Raw genomic sequence first — 27,189 nt, 5'->3', positions numbered from 1 at the left:
AGATTGGTTGTGTTCTAGTACTATTTGTTTTGCTCAGTTTAGTTGCTTTTTTCCCTATTAATCCATTATAAGGAAGGGCATTACTTTAAATATTGTACCCTAATGCAATTTATCACCTACACTTATGTATGCTATATCTCTAGTTAACACTGACCTTCCTGAATCTACCATTGTTGTATCATCAGTCTTGTGTACTCATTATTAACTTTGGTTATGCCCTCACAGGATACAGTGGATTCTGAGAAGCATCGATATCTCATCTCATATGTATTCCCTGAACTGTAAAATAGAATGACCTGTTATTTCTAAAGTGCTCTACGATTTAACTAATGAATTCTTATTTCTTCTCTTTGTTTTTCTTTACTCTAGCCTCTTCTAATACAGTTCTGTATGTTCTATAATGGAAATGCAGTAAAGGGAACCGTTCTAGCTGATAAAAGGGTATGTTTTATCAATTTGCATGGTTGGACCAATTTAGCAGGCTTGTCTTGGTTTAGCAGATTTATAAAGTGGTTGCTTTGAGGCTTATCTTAGTTAGATCTTGCTTATTTATCAGTTCTGCTGATATCTTTTGTGTTAATGTGATACCTCTATCTTGACAGTATATTATGACTGGATTGTGGTGTTATTGACCATATTGGAATATTCAATTAAATGATACCCACAAAATTCATTTTTAAATTCTGTTTACTGTTTGAAAGCATGTTATCCTTTACAACCATAAAATTTCTGCTGAATTTGTTGCTGCCAATTCTCTCAACTCAATCCTTTGTGCAGAATCAGTAAAAGTTCATTTTTTCTATGTTGCAGCTTCCTGATAAAACCATTCATATTAGACCATCAATGATAAAGATAAATGCTGATTCCAATTCATCAGGCGGGCAGTCATTTAACTCGTTCGAAGTAGATACTACAAGGTATGATAAAGAACTACATATGTTTGCTAGGAATGAGCAGTTACCTTTTCCATTTTACTCTGCACTTCTCTGCAAAATCTTTGAATACACATTCTCATCAAATGAAATGTTCTGTCCATTTCTCCAAATACTTTGTAGCATAAAGCAAGTTTACCGAAGAGCTAAGGTTAAGGTGCATGCTTGGTCACTGATTATCAGCAAACATGTCTTTATTTTTAAATGGTAAAATGTTGGAGCCATCTTCCTCAGATGCTATTTGCATAGGAAGGATTTTGATCTAGAACGTTAGATCTAATTCGAAGTTCCAACTAATCCAAAAGATTTCAAAGCAACTCCACTCATTCTATCATCAATTTATGGTTTTATACAGATATTGGATTCCTTTCCTTTTTGGTAAACACATCAACAGCACTTACTTTTATTGCATCATTTCAGCAACCGGCCTAGAAAGGCATATACATCGAGGTTCTTAATCGCACTGCTTCATTATGGAGGCGTTCCAGCTGAGTATTCTATGGAGCTTCTAGGGAAGGCAATAGAAGATGCCAATAAGGTTCTTAATAAAGCTGGGGACTCGCTGGAAGGTCGGTTTGGGATTCTATGAATGTTCGGTTGTCGCTCTCCAGCTATTTGCTATTCTTAATAACATAGTTCAATCATTCAGCTAGTAACATTTGACCCTTGGCTATTTTCTTTTCAATTTTTCATTAACTTGATACCTTTTGCAGTTGCATTAAACCATGCTGACATGGATGATTTAATGTCTGGACGAATGATCCTTGCTGGAATTCAGCCAGAGGATGAGGCACTTTTGCAATTCCAGCTAGATATAATGACCAAAGAAGAAAGAAAAGGTTTCCGACAGGGAAAGATACCGATTGATGATTGTTATTATCTAATGGGCACAACTGATCCCACAGGGGCCCTGAAACCAGACCAAGTTCGTGTGATACAGTAAGTGGCAGGAATATCCACCATATCGTTTGAATTTGCTTTGGTACATGTTTTTCTGATGCTCCTTGATTATTTTCAGATATAAGAATTGAATAGTTTAGCAATATTTATAATGCTTGGGTTTCTTACTTTCTATGGGTTGGGTCATGTTTTACAATTTTATTTTAGTAGAAATACGAAAACAAATTAATTGCCTCTGACTTCCCAATTGCATCAGAAACTTCATTAATGCCCTAAGGTTGAATTGTAATGAAACCTATGACTAGAGGGTTCTACATTTTCTTGCATGGATATTGTAAGGAACACATTTTTTTTTGCTTCGTATCATTTTTAGAGAACGTAACTATTGCTCTGTGATTTTCTTTCTGCTTCAAAAGAACATAACATCTGACAAGACTAGATGGATACAGCAGTAAAAGCAGATGCTGGACTACAGTAGTCTTAAATGGGCTGGCCATATGAGTTCATGATGACTTGTATATGCTAGGTTAATGATCTTTTTTTCTCGAAAAGCTAGGTTAATGACTTTATCAGGAATTGAGCCTAGCTCAACTTCTTCGGGAATGGGGTGACTGATGTGGTTGTGAACCCCAACCACCCGCGTCCGAGTCCTCTGCAACTTGAATTCGGGTTGGGTCTCGGATGACTTTATCAGGGAGAGTTGCTCTCCATTCTGTCTTATTTGTTTCTACACAAATGCCTTATTATCATGGTAACATGAAATGTGTTTTTGTTTTACTTTTCCATTAAGTAAGCTTCCTAGCAACTTTGTGTGGAATATTGAGCACCGCTTTTTGGTACTTACACTCTATCTCATTGAACAGTGACAACCGCCAAGTTTCAGGAAAGGTTCTTGTCTATAAACATCCTGGGTTACACTTCGGCGATATACATAAGTTGACAGCAACACATATTGATGGTCTGGAGGAAATTGTGGGGGATTCCAAATATGATATATTTTTTCCAACCTCTGGATCACGGTCTTTGGCTGATGAAATGGCCAATAGCGATTTTGATGGAGACATGTATTGGGTCTCATGGAACTCACAGGTTGCTTTTGTTTCAAACAATTTACCATTTATAGTGAACTGTTCATGCATCTTTTTACATAGCAATTGACTGGGGTTTTAGAAAACACCATGAAATTAGTTTCACACGGCCCCAACTATAGAAGGAGTGCTATAATCAACCCATATCTCTTGATCCTTCTTGCTGACTTACATTAGCCAATTCACAGTTTAATGATAAATCTCCAATTCCCCATGTTGTAACTTCCCTTCTGTTACTTCAAGCATCTTGAACTTTAATACTACATGAATGTGCACTTTTCATTAGGAAAACCTTTATGTTTGAAAAGCTGGATCCAAGTCGGATTCCCGCATTGTTACCTCAAAGATCAAGTGACTAAGCAACTTCCAAGTTGTTGAGCTTTAGAACCTTGTTACTCCATGCTGTCCTCAATTGTTTGCGGTGGGTGGCATGTTGAGCGGAGAGAACAGATGATGTGCTGCTGAGGAGATGCAATGGCTGAGGCCCCACGATGGTGGGGGCTAAGAAGTAGGTGAACAGGGACCCATGAGTAGAAGAGAGATGAGAGAAGCAGCAACAGTAGTATCTCACTGTTGAGATCCTCTGCCCTGCTTTTGTCTCCAAAGCTTTTACACTGCTAGAGTCCACTTGCTACTCGCCCACTCACCTCGATATCTGTCATTACCTCCTCAGCCACGGCAGGTAGCAAAGTGCAGGGAGAGAGAACAGAGCGGTGCCAAAGCTGATTTGACCACTAATATGTGGGACCTGCTTGCATCTGTCCATAGACAAAGGGATGTCAAGGAGCCTTATTTTCTGCAACAAGTTCCTCTGAACCTTGAGATTAAGAAAAAAAGAAGGAATTATAAAAGAATAGCCTTCTTTAACTTGCTAAGTGAGTGAAACTAGAGTGCTCTGGGAAATCTTGAGTTTTATAGTTTGTTCATTGCACAGTCCATTGTTTTTTGTTAGTTTAACTAGTCTATAATATATTTTCTTCTGCAATTTATTTTGGAGCACTCATTTAGCATCAGTATGTTTTGATATGCCAATGCATTCGGATGTGTTCTTTCTCTCTGTGCAGAATTGTTACTATGATTGCAAAATTTACCTTTTCAGTTACTGAAGCACTTCGAACCTGGTAAACCATGGGAGCATAGAAACCCACCAAAAAAATACTAAACAGAAGAAGCCTCAGGATTATGATGGATCTGAGCTGGAAAGCTTGTTGGTCTGTGAGTTTTTTAGGGCTAGATTCTCGCCAAGGTATTAACGTATGAGGCTAGTTACTGCTGTACCCTATAGTTCTGTTGGCGTTTTTATTTGCCACTAGGCTGGAGGTCTGAGTTTTTGAGGGCTAGATTCTCGCCAAGGTATTAACGTATGAGGCTAGTTACTGCTGTACCCTATAGTTCTGTTGGCGTTTTTATTTGCCACTAGGCTGGAGGTCTGTGAGTTTTTGAGGGCTAGATTCTCACCAAGGTATTAACGTATGAGGCTAGTTACTGCTGTACCCTATAGTTCTGTTGGCGTTTTTATTTGCCACTAGGCTGGAGGTCGTCTTAACATCAAAGTGTTTACTAATGCATTCTAATGAAGAACATGATTTTCTATTCTAATTAACAACTTTTTTTTGCCCTTCAGTTATGTGCTAGGTACATCTGCAAATTGTTGGTTGACACTCATGGATCGGCTATTGACACCTGGAGTTTCTCAGAGTGAAAAGGATTTAATAAAGATCAATATGCTTGAGTTGGTTGACATTTACTATTGGGCCTTGGATGCCCCGAAGAATGGGAATAAGGTTGTTTCCAATCATGAGCTTATATGTTTCTATAGATCAGCCATAGTTGTTTTAAACTTTCCGTATGCTACCAGTAATTGGTATGTGGTTAATCATCAAAAATGGTATACCAAAATCCTATGCTGGCATTTCTTAGTGATAGGACTCTGAGTAATATCCAAAATTCTGGATGCTTAGAACCTTCTGTTCTTCTAAAAATAACAACACGCAGTAAATTTTTGAAACAGTGAATAGGCTGAACTTGGTTCCACCTGTTACTGACTGACTATTATCAACAAGTTCTTATGAATTTATTTGTATGAACAATCTTGACCGTGTCCTAATCCAGAAAATTCAAGATATTGCCAATATGAGCATTCTATCTTCAATCTCATATATTCCAAGTTTCATGCCCAGTCGAAAATGAGCAAATTTTATATGCATTTTGTGTTTTAATTTGTGCCTCCCCAAGTATTTTCCCATGTAAAACTTGAAGGACATTAGTATAAAATCGTGGCCATAGTGATTTGATAAAAAAGATGATCCTTATGCTCCAAGTTGGATACCATGTTTTTTTGAAAACTGTGGTTGGATACCATGTTATGTTGGCATTGCAAAGTATTCTTCAACATTATGGATCCAGTTGACTAACATTATGCTTGGATGCCAGCCTTAGATTGTTTAATTTGAGAATAAGTTACAGAAAACTTGTATCTTGGCAAATAGAGGTATTTAATCCATCTATCTTCAAAACAGATCATAATTCCTCAGTAACTGATGGTCAAGAAGTACCCACACTTCTTGGAACGGGAACCTTCCTACCATTCAACATCATTGCTGGTTGAGATCTATGATCAAGCGAAATCACAACAGTCTGAAACTGCTCCTCCAATCAGTAAGTTGCTACTTTTTGCTTGCTCATGGAATACACTCTGTTGGGAAACGAATCTTTAAAAGGCTCGAATGCAACTGAATTAGAGTATCGCTTGTATTTTAGTTTCAAGATAAATGTGCATCTTTACATCGGGGTAGAGCTCTCCTTTTATAGTGTCTTGGAGGGCACTTTACATTCCTCAATTACTTTACTCAAACACTACATTCCAAGAATATGCTATACATAAAGGTCTTTTGGAGATAACTTGTGCGACTTGGTCTCCTCCGTCGAGTCACGCTCTTCACGCCTCCAGACAGTCCTGTGAATCACGCTCTCAGACGGACCCGCGAACCATGGCTTCACGTTTTCTACACCTTCACGCCTTTGACCTCGCACCCGAATCCAGCTTAACTTCGGTCCACCAAACCTTCTCAGCCTCGTACCGAAGAGATATTAGCCTCGTGCCCTAACCCTTAGCTTGCTCAACCCTGCAAGAGACAATAAACAACTCACTGCTCGGGGTTAGCTTCGAGCGGTCAAGGGTAAGTTTTATCAGTGTTAGATGCTCATTGGTCGTCCTCCAGCTTCGAGAGTGGGTTTTTGGTAGCGACGTGAGGCTAAGGTTGACCTCGCGCTTGGACGACTTCTCGAGGTTAAGGATTTTTAGACCTAGGGTGGCTTCCTTATAAAGCTTATATGGTCCGGGTTAGACTGGGCATGAAACTTGGAATATATGAGATTGAATATAGAATGCTCATACTGGCAATATCTTGAATTTTTTGGATTAGGACACGGTCAAGATTGTTCATACAAATAAATTCATAAGAACTTGTTGATAATAGTCAGTCAGTAACAGGTGGAACCAAGTTCAGCCTATTCACTGTTTCAAAAATTTACTGCGTGTTGTTATTTTTAGAAGAACAGAAGGTTCTAAGCATCCAGAATTTTGGATATTACTCAGAGTCCTATCACTAAGAAATGCCAGCATAGGATTTTGGTATACCATTTTGGATGATTAACCACATACCAATTACTAGTAGCATACGGAAAGTTTAAAACAACTATAGCTGATCTATAGAAACATATAAGCCCATGATTGGAAACAACCTTATTCCCATTCTTCGGGGCATTCAAGGCCCAATAGTAAATGTCAACCAACTCAAGCATATTGATCTTTATTAAATCCTTTTCACTCTGAGAAACTCCAGGTGTCAACAGCCGATCCATGAGTGTCAACCAACAATTTGCAGATGTACCTAGCACATAACTGAAGGGCAAAAAAAAGTTGTTAATTAGAATAGAAAATCATGTTCTTCATTAGAATGCATTAGTAAACACTTTGATGTTAAGACGACCTCCAGCCTAGTGGCAAATAAAAACGCCAACAGAACTATAGGGTACAGCAGTAACTAGCCTCATACGTTAATACCTTGGCGAGAATCTAGCCCTCAAAAACTCACAGACCTCCAGCCTAGTGGCAAATAAAAATGCCAACAGAACTATAGGGTACAGCAGTAACTAGCCTCATACGTTAATACCTTGGCGAGAATCTAGCCCTCAAAAACTCAGAGACCAACAAGCTTTCCAGCTTAGATCCATCATAATCCTGAGGCTTCTTCTGTTTAGTATTTTTTTGGTGGGTTTCTATGCTCCCATGGTTTACCAGGTTCGAAGTGCTTCAGTAACTGAAAAGGTAAATTTTGCAATCATAGTAACAATTCTGCACAGAGAGAAAGAACACATCCGAATGCATTGTCATATCAAAACATACTGACGCTAAATGAGTGCTCCAAAATAAATTGCAGAAGAAAATCTATTATAAACTAGTTAAACTAACAAAAAGCAATGGACTGTGCAATGAACAAACTATAAAACTCAAGATTCCCCAGAGCACTCTAGTTTCACTCACTTGGCAAGTTAAAGAAGGCTATTCTTTTATAATTCCTTCTTTTTTTTCTTAATCTCAAGGTTCAGAGGAACTTGTTGCAGAAAATAAGGCTCCTTGACATCCCTTTGTCTATGGACAGATGCAAGCAGGTCCCACATATTAGTGGTCAAATGAGCTTTGGCACCGCTCTATTCTCCCTCCCTGCACTTTGCTACCTGCCGTGGCTGAGGAGGTAATGACAGATATCGAGGTGAGTGGGCGAGTAGCAAGTGGACTCTAGCAGTGTAAAAGCTTTGGAGACAAAAGCAGGGCAGAGGATCTCAACAGTGAGATACTACTGTTGCTGCTTCTCTCATCTCTCTTCTACTCATGGGTCCCTGTTCACCTACTTCTTAGCCCCCACCATCGTGGGGCCTCAGCCATTGCATCTCCTCAGCAGCCACCCACCACAGACAATTGAGGACAGCATGGAGTAACAAGGTTCTAAAGCTCAACAACTTGGAAGTTGCTTAGTCACTTGATCTTTGAGGTAACAATGCGGGAATCCGACTTGGATCCAGCTTTTCAAACATAAAGGTTTTCCTAATGAAAAGTGCACATTCATGTAGTATTAAAGTTCAAGATGCTTGAAGTAACAGAAGGGAAGTTACAACATGGGGAATTGGAGATTTATCATTAAACTGTGAATTGGCTAATGTAAGTCAGCAAGAAGGATCAAGAGATATGGGTTGATTATAGCACTCCTTCTATAGTTGGGACCGTGTGAAACTAATTTCATGGTGTTTTCTAAAACCCCAGTCAATTGCTATGTAAAAAGATGCATGAACAGTTCACTATAAATGGTAAATTGTTTGAAACAAAAGCAACCTGTGAGTTCCATGAGACCCAATACATGTCTCCATCAAAATCGCTATTGGCCATTTCATCAGCCAAAGACCGTGATCCAGAGGTTGGAAAAATATATCATATTTGGAATCCCCCACAATTTCCTCCAGACCATCAATATGTGTTGCTGTCAACTTATGTATATCGCCGAAGTGTAACCCAGGATGTTTATAGACAAGAACCTTTCCTGAAACTTGGCGGTTGTCACTGTTCAATGAGATAGAGTGTAAGTACCAAAAAGCGGTGCTCAATATTCCACACAAAGTTGGTAGGAAGCTTACTTAATGGAAAAGTAAAACAAAAACACATTTCATGTTACCATGATAATAAGGCATTTGTGTAGAAACAAATAAGATAGAATGGAGAGCAACTCTCCCTGATAAAGTCATCCGAGACCCAACCCGAATTCAAGTTGCAGAGGACTCGGACGCGGGTGGTTGGGGTTCACAACCACATCAGTCACCCCATTCCCGAAGAAGTTGAGCTAGGCTCAATTCCTGATAAAGTCATTAACCTAGCTTTTCGAGAAAAAAAAGATCATTAACCTAGCATATACAAGTCATCATGAACTCATATGGCCAGCCCATTTAAGACTACTGTAGTCCAGCATCTGCTTTTACTGCTGTATCCATCTAGTCTTGTCAGATGTTATGTTCTTTTGAAGCAGAAAGAAAATCACAGAGCAATAGTTTTGTTCTCCCCACTCCGTTCGGCTCTGGGCTCCTCCCTCGGCTCCGGCCCCTCCCTCGGGGGATTAAGATGCCACCGCTCCGTCCAGCTCCGGGCCCCTACCTCGGGGGATCGAGACGCCGCCGCTCCGTCCGGCTCCGAGGCCGGAGGCCAGTTCCTACCTTCGCCCTCCATCCCATCTCCACCGTCGACATCCCGCCGCCGCTCCGTCCGGATCCGGGGCCTGCGGCCGGTTTCCACCTTTGCCCTCCACCCCATGTCCACCGACGACCTCCCGCCGTCCTCCGACATCGACGCCATCATCCTCCGACATCAAGAAAAATCAGAGAACAAATCTACAAGATGAATCCACGGAGCAATCCATAAATCTTCGGAATCAAGAAAAAAAGGACCACATCACCGACCCGGATTTGAAGCTAAGGCGAACATGCATGTCCATGGAACCGGTGCCAGCATCCTCTCCATCGTGCGCTGCCATGGGCAGGCTCGCGCGCTGCTACGCTTTTGGTCAAGAAGCTCGTGCGATCGCCGGAGGCCTCCCTCGCAAGGACGAGGCACACTCGAGCTCAACAAGCCATAGGGGACACAGAGAGAGATGCAGGTGGGTGAGATGAACGCAACAGAGGGAATGAGCGCTGGGACTGGGAGGATAAGGCTGAGCGATGCGAGAGGTTGCCTGGTTCTGGACCCTGAGCGCATGTGAGCTGTGCGATGAAGGGGCAGCAGCAATAGACAGATATAGGGGACTCGCTTCTGCTTGGAACGGCCTATGGCCCATGCGTACGAAGTTTGGTCTTAAAAAAAAGTTCAGTCTCGTTAATGCTCGGCATACCCAGCAGTCCATGAGTCATTCAAAACTTTTATTTATTTAATATAAATCCAGATTTCAAAAAAAACAAGCGCAAGCAAAGTAAACCAACCAATATCGCTAATGTACTAATATTGGTGTCACCACTTATACCTCTTGACTCTGACATACACCTGCATTGTATATGTGGACCTCAAATTATATATTATAAATAATTCATGTGAAGTATAAAATATAATTTATCATTTGAGTTTTGTACATATTTATTGAGTTACCGCTGTGCCATAATTTTCTTTCTCCCGTTGCAACGCATGGGCATATTTGCTAGTACACAGAAAAAACCAATAGTTGTCATGTATATATAAAAAGCAAAGTGGACAAAAAACGCGGTCCGTCATCAAAAAACGCGGTCCGTCGTGTATATAGTCCACGGTAAGTTCCTTCCGCTCAATTTGTCTTCTTCTTGATTGCTTTGCTGCTTTCCCTTCTGTGTTGTTTCCGCTTGGGTATGTGAGTTAATCATTATACCAAGTGTTCGACGAAATGCCCATGTAATCACTTTGTTCTATGAGTAATCATTGTTATTTCTATTGCAGGGCCATCCATCTTACCATTGAAAATTGATGCAGTTGAGATGCAATGGCAGCTTCTGCAACATCGATGCCCCCTGTATTGTGCCCTCAAGACCAAAAATCCTCAGTTTTTAGTATTTCTCAAATGTACTGTGAACACTCGCAATCTATTTGGTTAATTGCTCAAGAGAAGTCCCATACCATTTTTAGAACGTAGCACAGTTTTGAGTATTTCTTATCTTTCAGGCGTGACTTCCACAGCTTTCCTTCCTTTTTGCGACTTATGTGTATAATATTTACTTCTCTGTATATGGCGATGAAACAATACTATAGCATATGTAAGAAAATTTGGCACCACACAGATGGCGGAAACTGGGTAAGGGCTTAGAAGATTTGGTTGCACATGACCTCTTGAATTTTCTTTGTCCTGACCTGCAAGCTACAAGGCAACTTCTTGCCAAGTCTGTTGTGATGAGTGCCATATTTGGGTTCATGTTGAATGTGACCTGACATGCAACAACTTGGAGGTTATTTCGTCACCTTGTTCTTATGTTGATACTTAATGACCTTACTGTCGGGACTACTCCCCAGACCCACGAGTAGGCCTCGGACGGTCCACTAAGGGATGTACTCGGACATGATCAGAACAAGGATGGGCGTATCCTACTCGGACTAGTCTTGTATGTTTATGGAAAACTACTCGGGCTGGTACCGAGTAGAACTCTGTAATAGTACCCGAGTAGGACTCAGACTTGTAACCCTGCCCTCCCGTGTATATAAGGCCGGGCAGGGACCCCCCTCAAACAACGATCCTCAGGACCAGAACATACATCAATACAAACCAACACACAGGACGTAGGGTATTACGCGATCTAGCGGCCCGAACCTGTCTAAATCCTATTCCTTGCGTCACCATTGATTCCTTGATTCTCGACGACCCTTACCGCATAAAAGACCACCTCCAAAAAACTCGGGGTCGGGCGAGGCGGAGCTACTCCTCCAAAGGGTCCGGCGCTCCCGACCCCAGGACTCAGGGTCGGGCGAGGCGGACTTCCACTCAGGGTCGGGCAAGGCAGAGCTACTCCCTCACAGGGTCGGGCTCAGCCGACCCTTGGACTCAGGGTCGGACTCGCTTCGGATTCGGCAGCCCGAGTCAGCATCCAAATCGGTCTCGACTTCAAAGTGGTTCCCGCACGGACTTCGCAACGCGACAAAAGTCTACCAAGATTTTCTTGCTCTAACCCGAGTTGAACTCGGGCATGACGAGGACGTTGACTCCGATTCATCTTACTCACCGGAAATACCATTATCTGACCCAGCCCAAGGGTTGGTAATAACATCGACACCACAAGGCAGATTCGTCCACTGGCCGGGAATGCGACCATCTTTCCTCGACCGCGACTACGACTCGCGTCTCGTCACCCATATAGACAACCTGTCGTACCAAGAAGGCGTTCCACTTACACCCAACCACGAAGGAAGCTACACAGAGATTGCTACATCAAGTTCCGGAAGCTACTACCCGGATAGGGAAATACTTGTTATTACTCCGGTTAACAACCCGAGTACTAGCCAGAATAGAACCCCCAGGCGACTAGCACAAGTCGACAACATCTCTGACGATGAGTCTACAGCTGACAATGAAACTCCCGAACAGCGCAACCAACGAAGGGCGCGCAATGCCTCTCGAGCTGAGCGTCGACAGTCGATGGCTACAAATATCCCTATTACAAATCTTGAACGGGTTTTCAACGCAGTCCAGGCTCAGGAGCACAATACTCCACTCGCGGCTATCGCTTCAATCAACATTTTGATAACTCTGATGCCTCAAGATAAGGATAATCCAGCCACAGCTCAACTCGTGCAGCGGGGCAACGGACTAATCGCACAACTCGCGGAGCAAGCTTACAAGCTGCTTGACAAAGAATCACCAATCCCGTCCGTTCCTCGCATTACAGACGGAAGCAGGGGGGCTGCAGATAAAAATGTCGCCCCACGAAACGATGATGCAGTCAACCAACCCCAGCAACACAGCCAAGGTCCAAGCAAGCATAAAGCTCCTACTCAATAGAGGATGTGGGTGAAGCCAGCTGCACCAACTCGGTTAAAAGTGTTCGCCCTACTCGGAAGAACCGCGAGTTATCCAACATCAGCGACCTACGAGAAATCCTCAACAGTCGGCGCGAACGTGAAGTCGACAGCTACAACCACTTTCCTGCTTTCACAAACCGGGTAATGAAAACAAAATTACCCAAAAAGTTCAAACCGACCGGCATTACCAAGTACGATGGCAAGCAAGATCCAGTTCAATGGATCCGCTGTTACTCGCTAGCCGTCCAAGCAGCCGGAGGCAACAACGACACCAAAGTCATTCATTTCCCCATATGCATGGAACCCGTACCACTGACTTGGCTCGAGTTGCTCAAACCCAAGTCCATCGACTCTTGGGCAGACTTGACAAAGGCTTTTACCAACAACTTTGCTGGCTCCATGGCTAGACCAGGCAACAAGATTGACTTACAACAAATTAAGCAAAAAGAGGGCGAGACCCTTCGCGACTACCTGCGACGGTTCTTTGAAAAGAAGGCTACCATAGTGGACATCTCCGAAACAGATGTCATTGAGTGCTTCCAAAACGGACTCTACGATCGACGAACATACCAAGACTTCGGTCGCCGACGGCCAGCCGATGTCAAAGAACTCAAACTCATGGTCCAACAGTGGGCTGATGAAGAAGACAAAGAGCGCGAACGGTTTGGTTCCCACCGTAACCGCGGACGCGACAACACCCACAATAATGACACAGATAAAAATCATCATAACGATGCTCGGAATTCCTATCCAGGTAATCATAATCGCAAAAGGAAGCCCGACAACACTGTTGCTGCCATGACCAGCTCCGGGAAAAAGGGACAGCGCAGAAATGACGACGGACCAACCTTCACGGAGCTACTCAAAAAACAGTGCCCATGGCACCCGACTAGCAAGCACTCCGCATTGGACTGTTACAACATGCGCCGGGTCATGCAAGACTTGCCGGCACCACCAACTCCTGAAGAGTACGCCAAAAACAGAGACAAGGGTAAAAACAAAGCCCGCAACGACGAAGATGAAGACGGCGATTTCCAACCAGCCTCAAAAACCGTCAACGTCATTTTTGGTGGCATCCCTGGTACAGCATCCAAGCAAGCCAACAAACTCATACTCAGGGAGATCATGGCCGTCGAGCCGATGGACCCCACACCGCTAAAGTGGTCGGAAGTTCCAATTTCTTTCAGCAGAAAGGATCAATGAACAAAATTTTCAGAACCCGACCGTTTTCCACTAGTTTTGGATGCAGTTGTGGTAGGTTCAAAGTTAACCAAAGTACTCATCGATGGCGGGAGCGGCCTCAACGTTATCTTCGCCAAAACATTAAGGAAAATGTGCCTCGACATCACGGACATTCTTACTCCAACGGATTCACCTTTCTACGGTATTGTGCCCGGAAACGCGGCCATACCACTAGGACAAGTTGTCCTCCCAGTCACCTTCGGAACTAAGGAACATTACCGCACCGAGTACATCAGATTCGAGGTCGCCGACTTCGAGACTTCTTATCATGCTATACTCGGACGGCCAGCACTAGCCAAGTTTATGGCCATACCACATTATGTCTACCTGGTACTCAAGATGCCAGGTCCCAAAGGAGAGCTCACGCTACGAGGAGATCTTCGGAGATCCTACGAGTGCGACACCGAAGTCGTGGAAATTGCCGCGACTACTCAATCTCCTAGTCCCATGCAGCAAGTCTTCACAGCTTCAAAGAAACTCCATCCAACTGAACTCGAGATCCCGGAAAACAAGTCAGGCTCCACAAAGGTGAAACCCGCCAGCGAGCAAGACTTCAAATTGTTCGACCTCCAGACCGGCGATCCCTCCAAGACAGCCCTAATCGGAACAGGGCTGGATCCTAAATAGGAATTCGCGCTCGTCAGTTTCCTTCGGGCTAACCACGATATCTTCACTTGGAAGCCGGCCGACATGCCAGGTGTGCCCAAGGAACTGATCGAGCATTCCCTCAACGTCAATCCCAAAGCTACTCCAAAACGGCAACGACTACGCCGGTTCGCTCAGGACAGACGCGACGCCATCAAAAAAGAGTTAGCTAAGCTACTCGTGGCAGGATTCATCAAGGAAGTCTTCCATCCTGACTGGCTCGCCAATCCTGTGCTCGTTCGTAAGTAAAACAACGAATGGAGAATGTGTGTCGACTACACCGACCTCAACAAACACTGCCCGAAAGACCCTTTTGGGTTATCCAGGATAGATCAAGTGGTCGACTCCACCGCTGGGTGCGCCTTGCGATGCTTCCTTGATTGCTACTCCGGCTATCATCAGATAAGCCTCAAAGAGGAAGACCAGGCCAAAACAGCATTCATCACGCCCTTTGGAGCTTTTTGCTACAAAACAATGTCCTTCGGACTCAAGAACGCAGGAGCAACTTACCAAAGGGCCATACAGATGTGTTTTGAAAAACAACTTCATCGCAATGTCGAAGCTTACGTTGACGACGTCGTCGTCAAAACAAGACACCGGGAGGAACTCATTGCCGACTTGGAGGAAACTTTCACCAGTCTCCACGCTTTCCGATGGAAACTCAATCCTTCTAAGTGCGTCTTCGGAGTACTTTCCGGCAAATTACTCGGGTTCATCATTAGCCATCGCGGCATTGAGGCCAACCCGGAGAAGATATCTGCCATCACAAACATGCAGGCTCCTACCAGCATTAAGGATGTGCAGAAACTTACAGGCTGCATGGCCGCTCTCAACCGGTTCATCTCGAGACTTGGAGAACGGGGTCTACCCTTCTTCAAGCTTCTCAAACGCCAGGACAAGTTCAAATGGACGGAATAGGCAGACAAGGCTTTCACACAACTCAAAGACTTTCTGTCAAAGCCTCTTGTACTCACCGCTCCCTCGCCGAACGAGGATTTGCTCCTATACATCTCTGCTACTACTCATGTCGTCAGCACGGCAATAGTAGTCGAACGGTCTGAACTGGGCCACGCTTATAAGGTCCAACGACCTGTCTACTTCGTCAGTGAAGTACTCTCGGACTCCAAAACTCGGTATTCACCGATACAAAAGCTATTATATGCTATTCTTCTCACCTCCCGGAAGCTGCGCCATTACTTCGAAGAGCACAACATCACAGTCATCTCCGACTTCCCGCTTGGCGAAATTCTCCATAACAGAGATGCCACGGGTAGAATCTCCAAATGGGCAGTCGAACTCGGAGCTCTTACTTTGAGCTTCAAGCCAAGGACAGCCATCAAGTCTTAGGCTTTGGTCGACTTCATAGCCGAGTGGACCGAAAATCAAGTTCCTACTCCAGTCGAACGACCAGAGCAGTGGGTAATGTACTTTGACGGATCCCTCAAACTTGAAGGGGCCGGCGCAGGCGTCTTACTCATCTCCCTCAAGGGGGACCAACTCAAGTACGTACTGCAGATATTCTGGGAAGCATCCAATAACGAAGCCGAGTACGGAGTACTGCTACATGGCCTTCGCCTTGCAATCTCCCTCGGTATCAAACGACTACTGGTGTACGGCGACTCCCTAGTTGTCATAAACCAGGTCAATGACGAGTGGGACCGAAACAAGGACATCATGGACGCTTATTGCAAAGAAGTCCATAAGTTGGAAAACAAATTCTCCGGCTTGGAGTTCCATCACATCGTCCGCGACAACAACGTTGCCGCCGACGTCTTATCCAAAATGGGCTCAACTCGTGCAGAAGTTCCAGTAGAAATTTTCGTACACAAACTACGCAAGCCATCCATACCTGAACAGGTCACATCGCCAGTAGTCCCGACTACTGACGCCTCCCAAGAGATCATGATGATAGAAATCGATTGGCGGATACCCTTCATCGACTACATCAAAGATCACCAGCTACCATCCGACAAGAATCAAGCTGTGCAAATCTCCCGACGAGTAAAGAATTACATTCTACTCGGAGATAAGCTTTACAGGAAAGGTGCATCATCTGGAGTACTCATGAAGTGCATCACTAGAGAAGATGGCCAAGAAATCCTAGACGAAATTCACAAAGGAATCTGTGGCAACCACGCCTCTTCGAGGACTCTAGTCGGCAAGGCTTTCAGAGCAGGGTTCTACTGGCCAATGGCTCTGGCCGACGCCAAGCAACTAGTCCAGAGATGCAAAGGTTGTCAATTCTTCACAAAACAGCAACATGTGCTAGCTTACAAGCTAGTCACAATACCTCCAACATGGCCATTTGCCTGCTGGGGGCTCGACATGATTGGCCCGTTACCAACTGCGCCAGGAGGATTCAACAGAGTACTCGTGGCAATTGACAAGTTCACCAAGTGGATCGAGGTCAAACCAGTCACTTGACCAAAGGCAGACCGAGTTCTCGACTTCTTGGATGAAATCGTACATCGCTATGGTTTTCCCAACAGGATTATCACAGATCTCGGGTCAAACTTCAACAATCATGACTTCTGGGAATATTGCGAGAACAGCGGCATCGACGTCCGCTATGTCTCGGTTGCTCATCCGCGAGCCAACGGTCAAGTCGAGCGTGCTAATGGCATGATACTCGATGCTCTGAAGAATTGACTACATGACGTTGGCAACACCAAAGGCGGCCGATGACTCAAAGAGTTACCCAATGCCTTATGGGGCCTACGTACCCAACCGTGCAAAACTACGGGACTATCACCTTACTTTCTGGTATATGTCTTAGAAGCCATACTACCCGCCGACATCATGTGGCAATCACCATCCGTTGAACAATACGACGAGGAGCTTGCAATAGAAACGTGGCGAACGGATATCGACAGTTTGGAAGAAACAAGATGCGCAACACCAGTGCAATCTGCCAGATACCTTGACGGTTTAAGGCGTTATCACGATCGCAACGTCAAGGAAAGATCTTTCAACTCGGGCGATATGATCCTTAAATGTATCCAAGACACGTCAGGATTGCATAAACTCAATTCACCGTGGGAAGGTCCTTACATCGTATCAAAGGTTACAGGACTCGGATCTTACAGGCTCCAAGAGCTTTCAGGAGAACAGGTGCCAAACTCCTGGAATATAGAACACCTTTGTCGCTATTACCCATAGCAGCGCTCGAGTACTCACTTCAAGGCAACTACTCGGGACGACTACTCGAGTACCGACTTCAAGGGGTGTTCGCTTCAACGCGCTATCAATACAACAAGGACACTTGCCCTGATACAAACTCTTCATATCAATCTTTACTGAAACAAGAGTACATCAAGTTACATACGAGTACGAGGACTCGGCTCAACAAAGACTACAAGCAATTGCCTACTGGCGGGCTGCATTTAAGCCTCAGGATTTTACTATATCACAAGGCCACTCAGGTCTGCCGACCACAGGAAGGGCCTACACGCAAGGAAGCTGCGCAAAACGCAGTCACGCCTAGCAATCCTACCCAAGGCACGTCCAGGTACTCCATTACCGCCATCACAAGGACAACGACAACGCCAAATCCGGCAAGACGTGCCTAGAGGGAACCAAGGCTGCTCTTTTGCCAGCCTTGCGAAGCCTATCTACTCTACGGCCGCACCTCCACCACCTTTCAGAGCGGGATGAAGACCGCGGCACTCATCACCCATCACTCGCTACGAGTTCCACTGCGTACTCCACTGGATCAGTAGCTGCAAGATGAGGTAATTGATGAACCCTCCTATGATGATTCTTCTAGCATCGCGGCTATCCCTACGAGCGCAAGAGCCTGTGGAGGCAAGGTGGCCTTAATCTACGAGGAATCTTCTAGCACCGGTGCGCTCTTTGCTGGCTCTCTACACTCAAACAGAAGCAAACGCAGGCAATCCATTGCTACTCAGAAGCTGGAGTTGGCTCGCCCACTAGATGGCCCTATTTATAGCCGAAAGCTCCAACTACCACCAGCCCAAGAGTTACCGTGCACCCGTGATCAATGAGTCTGACAACTCCTGACTCTGCCCATGTGACTGCACTCATGCTACAACAGACAAAGGAGCACAGTACACCCGTGCCTCCGCAAAGGACAACAGAGCATAGTACACTCGTACATCAACAAAGGACAGCCGCGTACAGTACACCCGTGTCCCTCTGAAGACGAGTACTCAAACAGCACTACGACTACTCGACACTCGGGACTACAAGACAAGCTTAGCCTGCATGATGGGGGCTTCGACTACTCTAACCCCAGGACTCAGGGTCGGGCGAAGTGGAGCTTCACTCGGGGTTGGGCGAGGTGGAGCTACCCTTCCACAGGGTCGGACTCTGCCGACCCCAGGCCTCGAGGTCGGGCGAGGCGGAGCCTCACCCGGGGTCGGGCGAGGCGGAACTGCCCTTCTGGAGGGTCGGGCTCAGCCGAACCCAGGACTCAAGGTCGGGCGGAGCCGACCCCAAGCCTCAAGGTCAAGTGAAGTTGAATCCCCTCCCCAGGGGGTCGGGCACAGCAGAGTTGCAATACATCGAGTTTAGACAAAATGGAGTAAACAACAACTACTCTTTGCAAGACAACGACAACAAATCCAAAAGGCTCGACATTTCAAAATATCAATGTATTCAAATATAAGAGTACACAAACAGTTCAAAGCTCTTCTAAGGAAACAAACTCTGACATCTTGGCTGCAATAGGCTCCGCCTCTTCAAGGTACTGCGCATAGGCCTCCTCTGTGCAGTTGCGAGCCATGCCATCTCCAACTGCCGCCAAGTCTGCCCTCGGGTAGTAGGACTTCACAACTGCAAGAACCTGTTTGCAAACAGTCTTGCAAAGTCCCACTACTTTACTCGGGGCAGCTCTTAGTCGCTCTACTAGCGATTGTGGTCCTGCGCCTTCCTCCACGGGGGCTATGGCATTCACCAAATCTTCGGCCGCTCCAGACAGCTCTCGGAGTTCGCCCCAAAGTCTTCCCAAGGTTTGGGCATGATCTCTACATACCACCATGGCCATGGCGAGCATTACACCATTTTGCATCTTTCGGTCTCGCTGATGCTCGCAAGCCGCTTGTGCTTCTGTGAGCGCGGCCCGAAGATGCTCGGCTTCATCTGCCACTCGGTCATGAGCGTTCCTCCAATCAATAACTTGGCTCTTTGCAGCCGCCTCCTGCTTCTTGAGCTCTACAAAGCACAAGAACTCAGGTTACATCCAACTGCAGTTGGACACACCCAAAGTAGTCACCATGCTTACCTTGATACTTCTTGTTCAAGGACTTGTAGCAGCTCTGTAGTTTCTCTTGCAGAACGGCGTGATCCGCGCGTTCCACGGCAAAGGATTTCACCCCGACTTCATGAACCCGAAGCGCTTCTCTCAGTTGGGCACATTCCTGCTCCAGCTGATAGTTTCTTTCCTGAAAGGATTCAAGTACACTGTGGTGAGTTTCACGCCTCACGACTACTCAGATCATGAAGTAATATCGGCAACATCTACCTGGACGCCCCGGAACACATCCATGGCCCTCTGAAGCTCCAAGTCAGAAGGAGGGCTGAGTACTGGCCTTTGGGTACTATCCACAAGGAATCGTACCCAGAGAAGCACCTACAACATTCATCATATCAGCTACCGACTATGATTACAATAACAAATTACAGACACTTACCTGGAGCAGTCGACTGTTTGGATTTCTCAACAACAGCCAGCGCTCCGCTAGAGGATGATGCTAGGCCGGCACTCCCCGAGCCTGATGCAGCAGCGGGTTCCTCCACTAAGCGAATCACATCTTGAAGCATCGACATAGTAGCTCCAAGACGGCCATCGTCAACCTCGGGTATTTCTTCAACAATGAAGTCCTCCAGTGGAATTGATGCTGTAGTCAAAGGTTTCGGCACTATCCCTGTCTCTACAGGAATAGTTTCCTCTGCATCTCTGCACCACCAACGTGTTACTACATGAGCTCAAGACACTTCAACATCATTCCAACAAGAAATGTAAGCTCACCGGGTTGAGCGTGGCGGCAGTCGCACACATTTTTTCTCGGCGACAGGTGGCCGAGTACCAGGAGCCGCAGGAACAGCCGCCGGCACCGTCTTTTCACCAAGACCTACAAAATCGAGGTCAAGACCAACAGTACTACTCAATTGAAAACAATCGGAAGAGACAACGCTTACCACTGTCTATCACATTGGACAGCAAGGTGCCAGTAGCAAGTACTGGTGACACCTCCTTCGCTACTCCAGCAGGAAGCCCTAGAACCGCCTGGTCGGTAATGGGTGGCATGGCAGCCGGAGGAGTTGGCGCAGTTAACTCGGGGGCTACCACAGTTTCTGTTGATGGTACCCTCTCCGGCACCGTGTCAACAGCCTCATCACCGACTTCAGGATCGGACGCGGCTATTTCTTCAGAGGCAGCCTCATCTACAGCCTTCGCGAACCAAGACAAGATTCACCACGTCAATAACGCATTTCAAGCTCCTCGGTGACATACAAGTTATCGACTACATACCTTGGTACCCCGAGACTTTTCAGTGGTTGACGCAGACTTAGCCGCAACCATCTTGCGGACTACTCTACGCCTCTTGACAGGAGGAGAAGGCTCGTCCTCCGACTCCTCGATGACGGCTTCCGATTCTTCTTCCGACCGTGCCACGTAGCCGTCAAGAACTCGGGACTTCTAAACAACAAATCGGTATCAGCAACAAGAAACCCAAGTCACAGAAGAACAAGTCAGGAGGAAAAACTTACCACTTCTGGCTCATACCAGGATTCATACCGACGAAGGGCTGCAGGGATTACTGGTACTCCCTGATAGTTCCTGAAAAACTTAGCCAGCAGTGCCTCCACATCATCGTCAGATATGTCCTCCTCAGACATACGCGATGGATCCTTCAGACCTTTGTACTCACTTCCCGGGTGAGCACGTTTTTTGCTCGATATGCAATTATTCTACGAATATCCTTCACTGACTCTACCAATATCCTTTATTGACAGATGTGCTAGCACTTCAAAGGAAAAATTGATAGGAATGATACCTATTTGTTGCAGCATGTAGGAGGCGTTGTATGTACCTGAGAAGCACATGTAAGTATTTTAGTTTAAATCTGCTAATTGTCAGTATTGTTTTACTGTGTTTTATTTTGCTCAATTCTGCTCTCACACAGTGCCAGGGCCATCGATGAGGGGGTGTGAAGTGAGCGACCGAACAGGGCCACCAAAAATCTGGGGCCACCAAATTGCTAATATGCGGTTAAGTATGGATTTAATCAATAAGGGAAAAAGAAAAAGGCCCATTGCATGTCTATTCGTGGCCATCACTGCTAGACAGTATCCAGAAGAATGAAGGCATCATGCATGCCATCACTGCTGTACGCATGGTAGGCCTCTTGGTAAGTGTGTCGATCCATCAACTAATGATGGAATCTAGCAATTGTTTTAGTGTTTGATTACTTCTATAATTGTCCCTTGTCCTGTAGACCACTTATCGAATTTTAAATGATATAAATTGCTCTGCAGTAGAAGGTTAAAACTTCAGATAGCAAGTTTTTTTAAAGATAGTTGATGTCACACATCCAAAATTTACAGATTATTGCTCATTCTAATTTCAAGGTTCAGCATTCTTTTGTTTTATTATCTTGAGAAGACTAGAGTTCATGTAAATTATTCAAATTACTTGCTATGTAGTATAAAACATGTACCCAAGTTACATAATTATGTAGTATAACTTATATATATATTAGACATGATTTTTCTTTAACTTTTAGGGCCCCATTTTACTTTTCACTCTCGAGCCTCGAATTCCTGGAGACGGCCTGCACAGTGCAGAATACTATTGATTCTTGTAGCAGTATGCAGGTGCACACACTGTTCATTCCTATACTCGAGCAGTTCCTTGAGGCACTGCAGGTTCTGTGCCCCCAACTTCTTGTACACCCAGGGCAGCAACTTGAAGATCAGGAGACTTGCTTGTTTGTGTGGGGGCTGCCAATGTCTCTGACCTGCAAATATTTAGCAGTCTCATCATCCCACCATCCCTGACAATAGTAAGCTATCAACCTAATCTGCCTGATCCTGTCAACCTCTTCTACTCGAATCCTTGTGAATGGAGAGCCAGGGGAGACAATCCTACATCGCCGGGGCCTTCGTCAGGGTGACCCTCTCCCCCCATGCTATTCATTCTAGTCATGGGGGTTCTGAACTTGTTGGTGGAATATGCTTCTAGAGAACAGTTATTGCATCCACTTGCAGTACAACATGCTCGGCACCGGGTGTCCTATTATGCTGATGATGCTGTAGTTTTCTTGTGACCGAACAATTTGGACCTCCAGGTCACCAAGGCCATTCTGGACTTATTTGGGCATGCCTCTGGCCTGCATACTAATCTCAGTAAGAGTTTTGTCTCTCCCATCCAATGTTCGGAAGATGAATTGCTTCTTACTGCAGAGGTCTTAGCTTGTCCTGTAAAAAATTTCCCATGTACATATCTTGGTCTGCCTCTCTCGATTCATAAACCCACAAAGGAAGTGTTGTTACCCCTAATCGATAGAGTGGCTGATCAACTCCCGGGATGGAAGGCCTCTATGATGAATAGGGCTGGTCGTCTGGTTATGGTGAGGGCGGTGCTGACAGCCTCTCCTATGTATCACATGTTAGCCTTTGACCTCCCAAAATGGGTTATCAAGGCTATAGACAAAAGAAGAAGGGGCTTCTTGTGGAAAGGACAAGATCAGGGAAATGGTGGTAATTGCCTGGTGTCTTGGGAGAGGGTCCAGAGGCCCATGGAATATGGAGGATCGGGGGTCCATAACCTTGAGTTGCTAGGATGGGCTCTCCAAATCCGTTGGTTGTGGGCACAGAAAACGGACCCTTCTCGACCATGGGGTGGCTTCCAAATTCAGGTCCCTCATAGGGCTCAAGGTCTGTTCAACATGGCTGTAGAAGCAATTGTGGGAAATGGGGAGACCATTCTGTTCTGGAAGGACAGGTGGCTGAATGGCAAAACCATGGCGGAGATTGCACCTAACTTTATACTTGCCATTCCCAAGAGAATAGTTAGAAGGCGAACTGTGGCTGAGGCCATCAGTAACCAAAAATGGGTGTCTGACATCAAGGGCGCCTTATCTATCCAGGTTCTGGTGGAATACCTCCAGGTCTGGGATTTGATAGATAGCATGGTGATATAGCATGAGGTACCAGATCAGTTCAGATGGAAACTAACCCGATCTGGAAGTTACAGCAGCAAGTCGGCCTATGCGGCTTTCTTCGTTGGGACCATCAAATTCTCCCCTGGAGGAGGATCTGGAAGAGCTGGGCTCCCCTCCGCTGCAAGTTCTTTATTTGGCTAGCAATTAACAACAGGTGCTGGACGGCGGATCGCCTAGCTAAAAGGGGCCTGTCCCACCATGAAGCTTGCCTATTCTGTGATCAAGAGGATGAAGCTATTCAGCACCTTCTGGTTGGCTGTGTCTTCTCTAGACAAATTTGGTTTTCAATTCTCCAGCCCCTACACCTAGCAAATATTGCCCCCATTGCTTCAAACACCAGATTCCTGAGCTGGTGGGGGAAAGCTCTTCGAGCTGTTTCTAAAGAACAGAGGAAAGGTCTAAACTCACTGGTTATTTTGGTCGCCTGGGAAACATGGAAGCATAGGAACTCATGTGTGTTTGAACATACAAGACCTAGCATTACAGAGTTGCTGCAAAATGTAGCTGATGAGTGTGTCTTGTGGGGCATGGCCGGAGCTTCTAAGCTCCAGGACCTCCTTGCCAGGTCATCTTCCATAGCCAATTAGGCTGTGTTGGTAGGTGTTGGCACTAGAAATCGGCTGATCGGAATCCCAGCGTCGGACACACGACCCGGGAGAATCTGCTTAACTCCTGTTCAGGTGATCGCCCTGGTGCGGTTCGTGCGGCGTGCCAACCAATCTGACCTGTTGATTGGCAAGGAAAGAAACGTGTCAGATCCCAGAGGTTGCGATCGGCTAAAGTTCCAATCTCGAGATAGCTTATCAGCGAATCGGCCGATTTGCTGTAATAAAGAAATCGGCTATAATGCAGCCGATTACCGGGCAACGTTAATAAAGAAGACTGCTGGAGTAATCTAAACAACGCTACAGTAACAACACTAGGAACAGATCTAATCGGCTATGCGTAAAACGAATAGATTAAATAACGAAGTACAGGAAAGCCGAAGGTTCCAATTCCTAGCTGGATAACTGGTGATAAAACTAGAACAACAGGTAAAACCTAGAATTCTAGTGAATATCGATAACTGGTGAATAAATCTAAACGAAACGACAGCGATGCGCCCGAAGTTAAAGCTTAGAAACTATTCGATAAGCGGAACTTACAAGATCGGCCGGAGGTCAAGTTGATGCAGCCCCGCCAACCCGTACGAACTCGTGAGAAAGAAGAAAAGTATTGGCGAAGTCGCCGGCTTGAAAGTAAGTACGAGGAAATAGTAGTTTGTTGTATTGATTACGGCCCATATGTCGGGGGCTCTGACTACGCCGACCCTGGGACCTAAGGTCGGGTGAGGCGGAGATCCTCCTTTGGAGGGTCGGGCGCATCCGACCCCAGGACTCAGGGGTCGGGCGAGGCGGAGTTGAACCCTTAAAGGGTAATCGGCCGATCCCTGATTGTAGCACCAATCGGCCGATTTCCAACCGTGACCTCTGTGTCTTGCCGCATCTCCTGATTTCTTCCTTTCCTGACGCCGATTTCATACGTGTCAAAATCTGGAATCAACACATGCCCCCCAGTTTCGGAGTAAAACATAGTCTTTACTTCGAAATTCTTTTCAACTTCCCTTCCGAAACAAACGCATTGAAAATATCCTTCCGTTTCGCGGTCTCCAGCCTGATGATTGCAATCTTTTCGAAACGGGCGCCCACGACAACCACTCCTCCCGAAAAAATCGAAACGCCGGCGTGGTAAAAGTTCCGCTTTTACCCCTTCTCAGACCACCTTTAAATACCAGCACGTCCCGTACTCCCCTTACGAGCTCACATCTTCCTTCTTTAGCACACGGGCCTTCTTCTTCCTCCGGCGCCTTCCTTAGCTCCCAGCTTTTCCCCAGCGTCTCCTTCCATCCACATTCCTCCCTACTTCTCCAATGGCGGCACCTTCAGGCACTTCACCACCGCCCGAAGCCCCGAAAATGGCCCCATCAGCGGAAGTTCCGGCGGCAACGACAGCGGCTCCATCGATGGGAGAAGGAGCTCCATCGGCGGAAATTGGGGCTTCAACCGAAATCCCATTGGTGGCTTCAGCATCTGCAGCTCCATCGGCGATCCCGCCAACTACGATGAGTTTCATCCCGGAGGTCATTACCGAAACTTTCCTTAATAATGTATTTACTTTTAGATCCGTTCTTACTCCCGCACCCTCTTTTTTCCTTTTTTAGGTGGTTAGGCATCAGATTACCATTCGTCTTACAGAAACCCCCGACCTTATCTGTCTTGGTCCCATGGGAAACCCGGATCCAACTGATCTAATCAATCTGGAAACCCATAGGATCCCTTTTAAGCAATCAACCATGGACTTAGATCACTGGTCAGGTACCTTCAGGTCATGGCCGAATGAAACCCCCGGCTGGAGAGAATGGTACCAAAGGATAGCCGCCTCCAAGAGAGTCCAATGGGATGAGCGCAAAATCGGCCAGTGCATCGATCTATCTTTATCCCAAATGGAAAGAAACGAGCCATTAGTGATAGCAGCCTCTTATTTCTGGTCCGACGCTCTTAATGCATTCCTCTTCGGCCACGGACCTATGACTCCCACCTTGGCCGATGTGGTTATGTTAACCAGCCTTGATATCTCCTCCCTAGATACCCCTTTTCGCCTTTTGGCCACGACATCTCATCGGCTGGACACAAAGAGAATCGACGGATGGAAGGGATTCATTAGATGCAATAGGAGGGCCGGATCAGTCGAGAACAGAGAGCACACGGCTTTCCTGATGATGTGGCTAGAGAAACATTTTTTCTGTGGGAGAGCAGCCGGTCCATCCACCAACACACAGGCTCTGGCCGAGGCATTATCGATAGGGGCCTCTGTTCCCCTTGGAAAGCACCTACTGGGGGCAGCCTATCACATGCTCCACCAAATCGGCGTTAAATTATCCCAAGGGGAGCCGATTGGAAACCCCGGTGGGCCCTGGTGGTTTATCAACTTATGGCTTAACCTATACATGAGCAAGATCTCTCAGCAGCGAGTGGAGCACATGACATTCCCCAACATCGAATCGGCAGAGAACCCCACTGTCCGACGCCGATGTACATCTTTCGGCGAAGCGGCATCGGCCTTTTCTGGCTGCTCGTACTCTGCTACCAAGGTGGCCGAATACTTCAGGTGTTTTTATAATGGCTTCAGCGAAGACGCAACCAGCTGGTTCCCTTATCAGAGGGATGACCCAATCTTTGAGCTCCCTTCTTGTTTTGACTCAACTACTGGCCGATTCGATGAAAACCTCACAGACGAATTAATCAAACCGGGAATCTTACCGGCAAACTTCTTCTTGGGGAAAGATGCTCCTACTTATGAGTTCTACAACCCCTCCGTCGCAGCACGGCAATTCGGCATGGGTCAATTGCCGATTTATGCATACTTCGCCAGCCGAGCAAAGTTCAGAGATGAACTCACCAAGGGTCTTGACTATAATCGGCTGCGAGATCGGATTCCAGACTCCAGTACCATAGACCTGAATGAATGGATAGTAGCCCCTTTCACCGTTCAGCAATTCAAGCTATGGTGAGCCGAATGGAAACAGTACCTGTTCTGCACTTCTGCATCGATATACTGCAACCTCCTGGATCCAGCCAACATTG

The 27,189-nt window shown here is 46.0% G+C and overlaps 1 protein-coding gene and 1 non-coding gene across 6 annotated transcripts in view; one reads left to right on the top strand and one right to left on the bottom strand.

The window, feature by feature from the left end:
• LOC117857234 (probable RNA-dependent RNA polymerase 3) overlaps window positions 1–27,189 on the top strand; it is a 50,229-nt gene that overhangs the window by 5,766 nt on the left and 17,274 nt on the right. Inside the window, exons 9-14 of the mRNA XM_072293918.1 lie at window positions 226–267; window positions 370–441; window positions 811–917; window positions 1,353–1,501; window positions 1,646–1,871; window positions 2,696–2,921. Of these exons, the coding sequence (XP_072150019.1) occupies window positions 226–267; window positions 370–441; window positions 811–917; window positions 1,353–1,501; window positions 1,646–1,871; window positions 2,696–2,921 (822 nt within the window). The remainder of the gene's footprint in view (window positions 1–225; window positions 268–369; window positions 442–810; window positions 918–1,352; window positions 1,502–1,645; window positions 1,872–2,695; window positions 2,922–27,189) is intronic.
• On the bottom strand, window positions 5,648–9,910 carry LOC117857235 (uncharacterized). 5 transcript variants are annotated; one of them, XR_011898292.1, is made up of 3 exons: window positions 8,313–9,739; window positions 6,665–7,242; window positions 5,648–6,045 (listed from the first exon to the last, which is right to left on the bottom strand). It is a non-coding gene; the product is annotated as an uncharacterized protein (transcript). The 5 variants fall into 5 exon arrangements; XR_011898293.1 differs by having other exon boundaries at window positions 5,648–6,824; window positions 6,987–7,242; XR_011898294.1 differs by having other exon boundaries at window positions 5,648–7,242; window positions 8,313–9,324; window positions 9,425–9,738.

Source organism: Setaria viridis, chromosome 5 (assembly GCF_005286985.2).
Source record: "Setaria viridis chromosome 5, Setaria_viridis_v4.0, whole genome shotgun sequence".
NCBI lineage: Eukaryota > Viridiplantae > Streptophyta > Magnoliopsida > Poales > Poaceae > Setaria > Setaria viridis.
The sequence above is the reverse complement of the archived record's forward strand: the minus strand, read 5'-3'. Positions and strand labels throughout refer to the sequence as shown.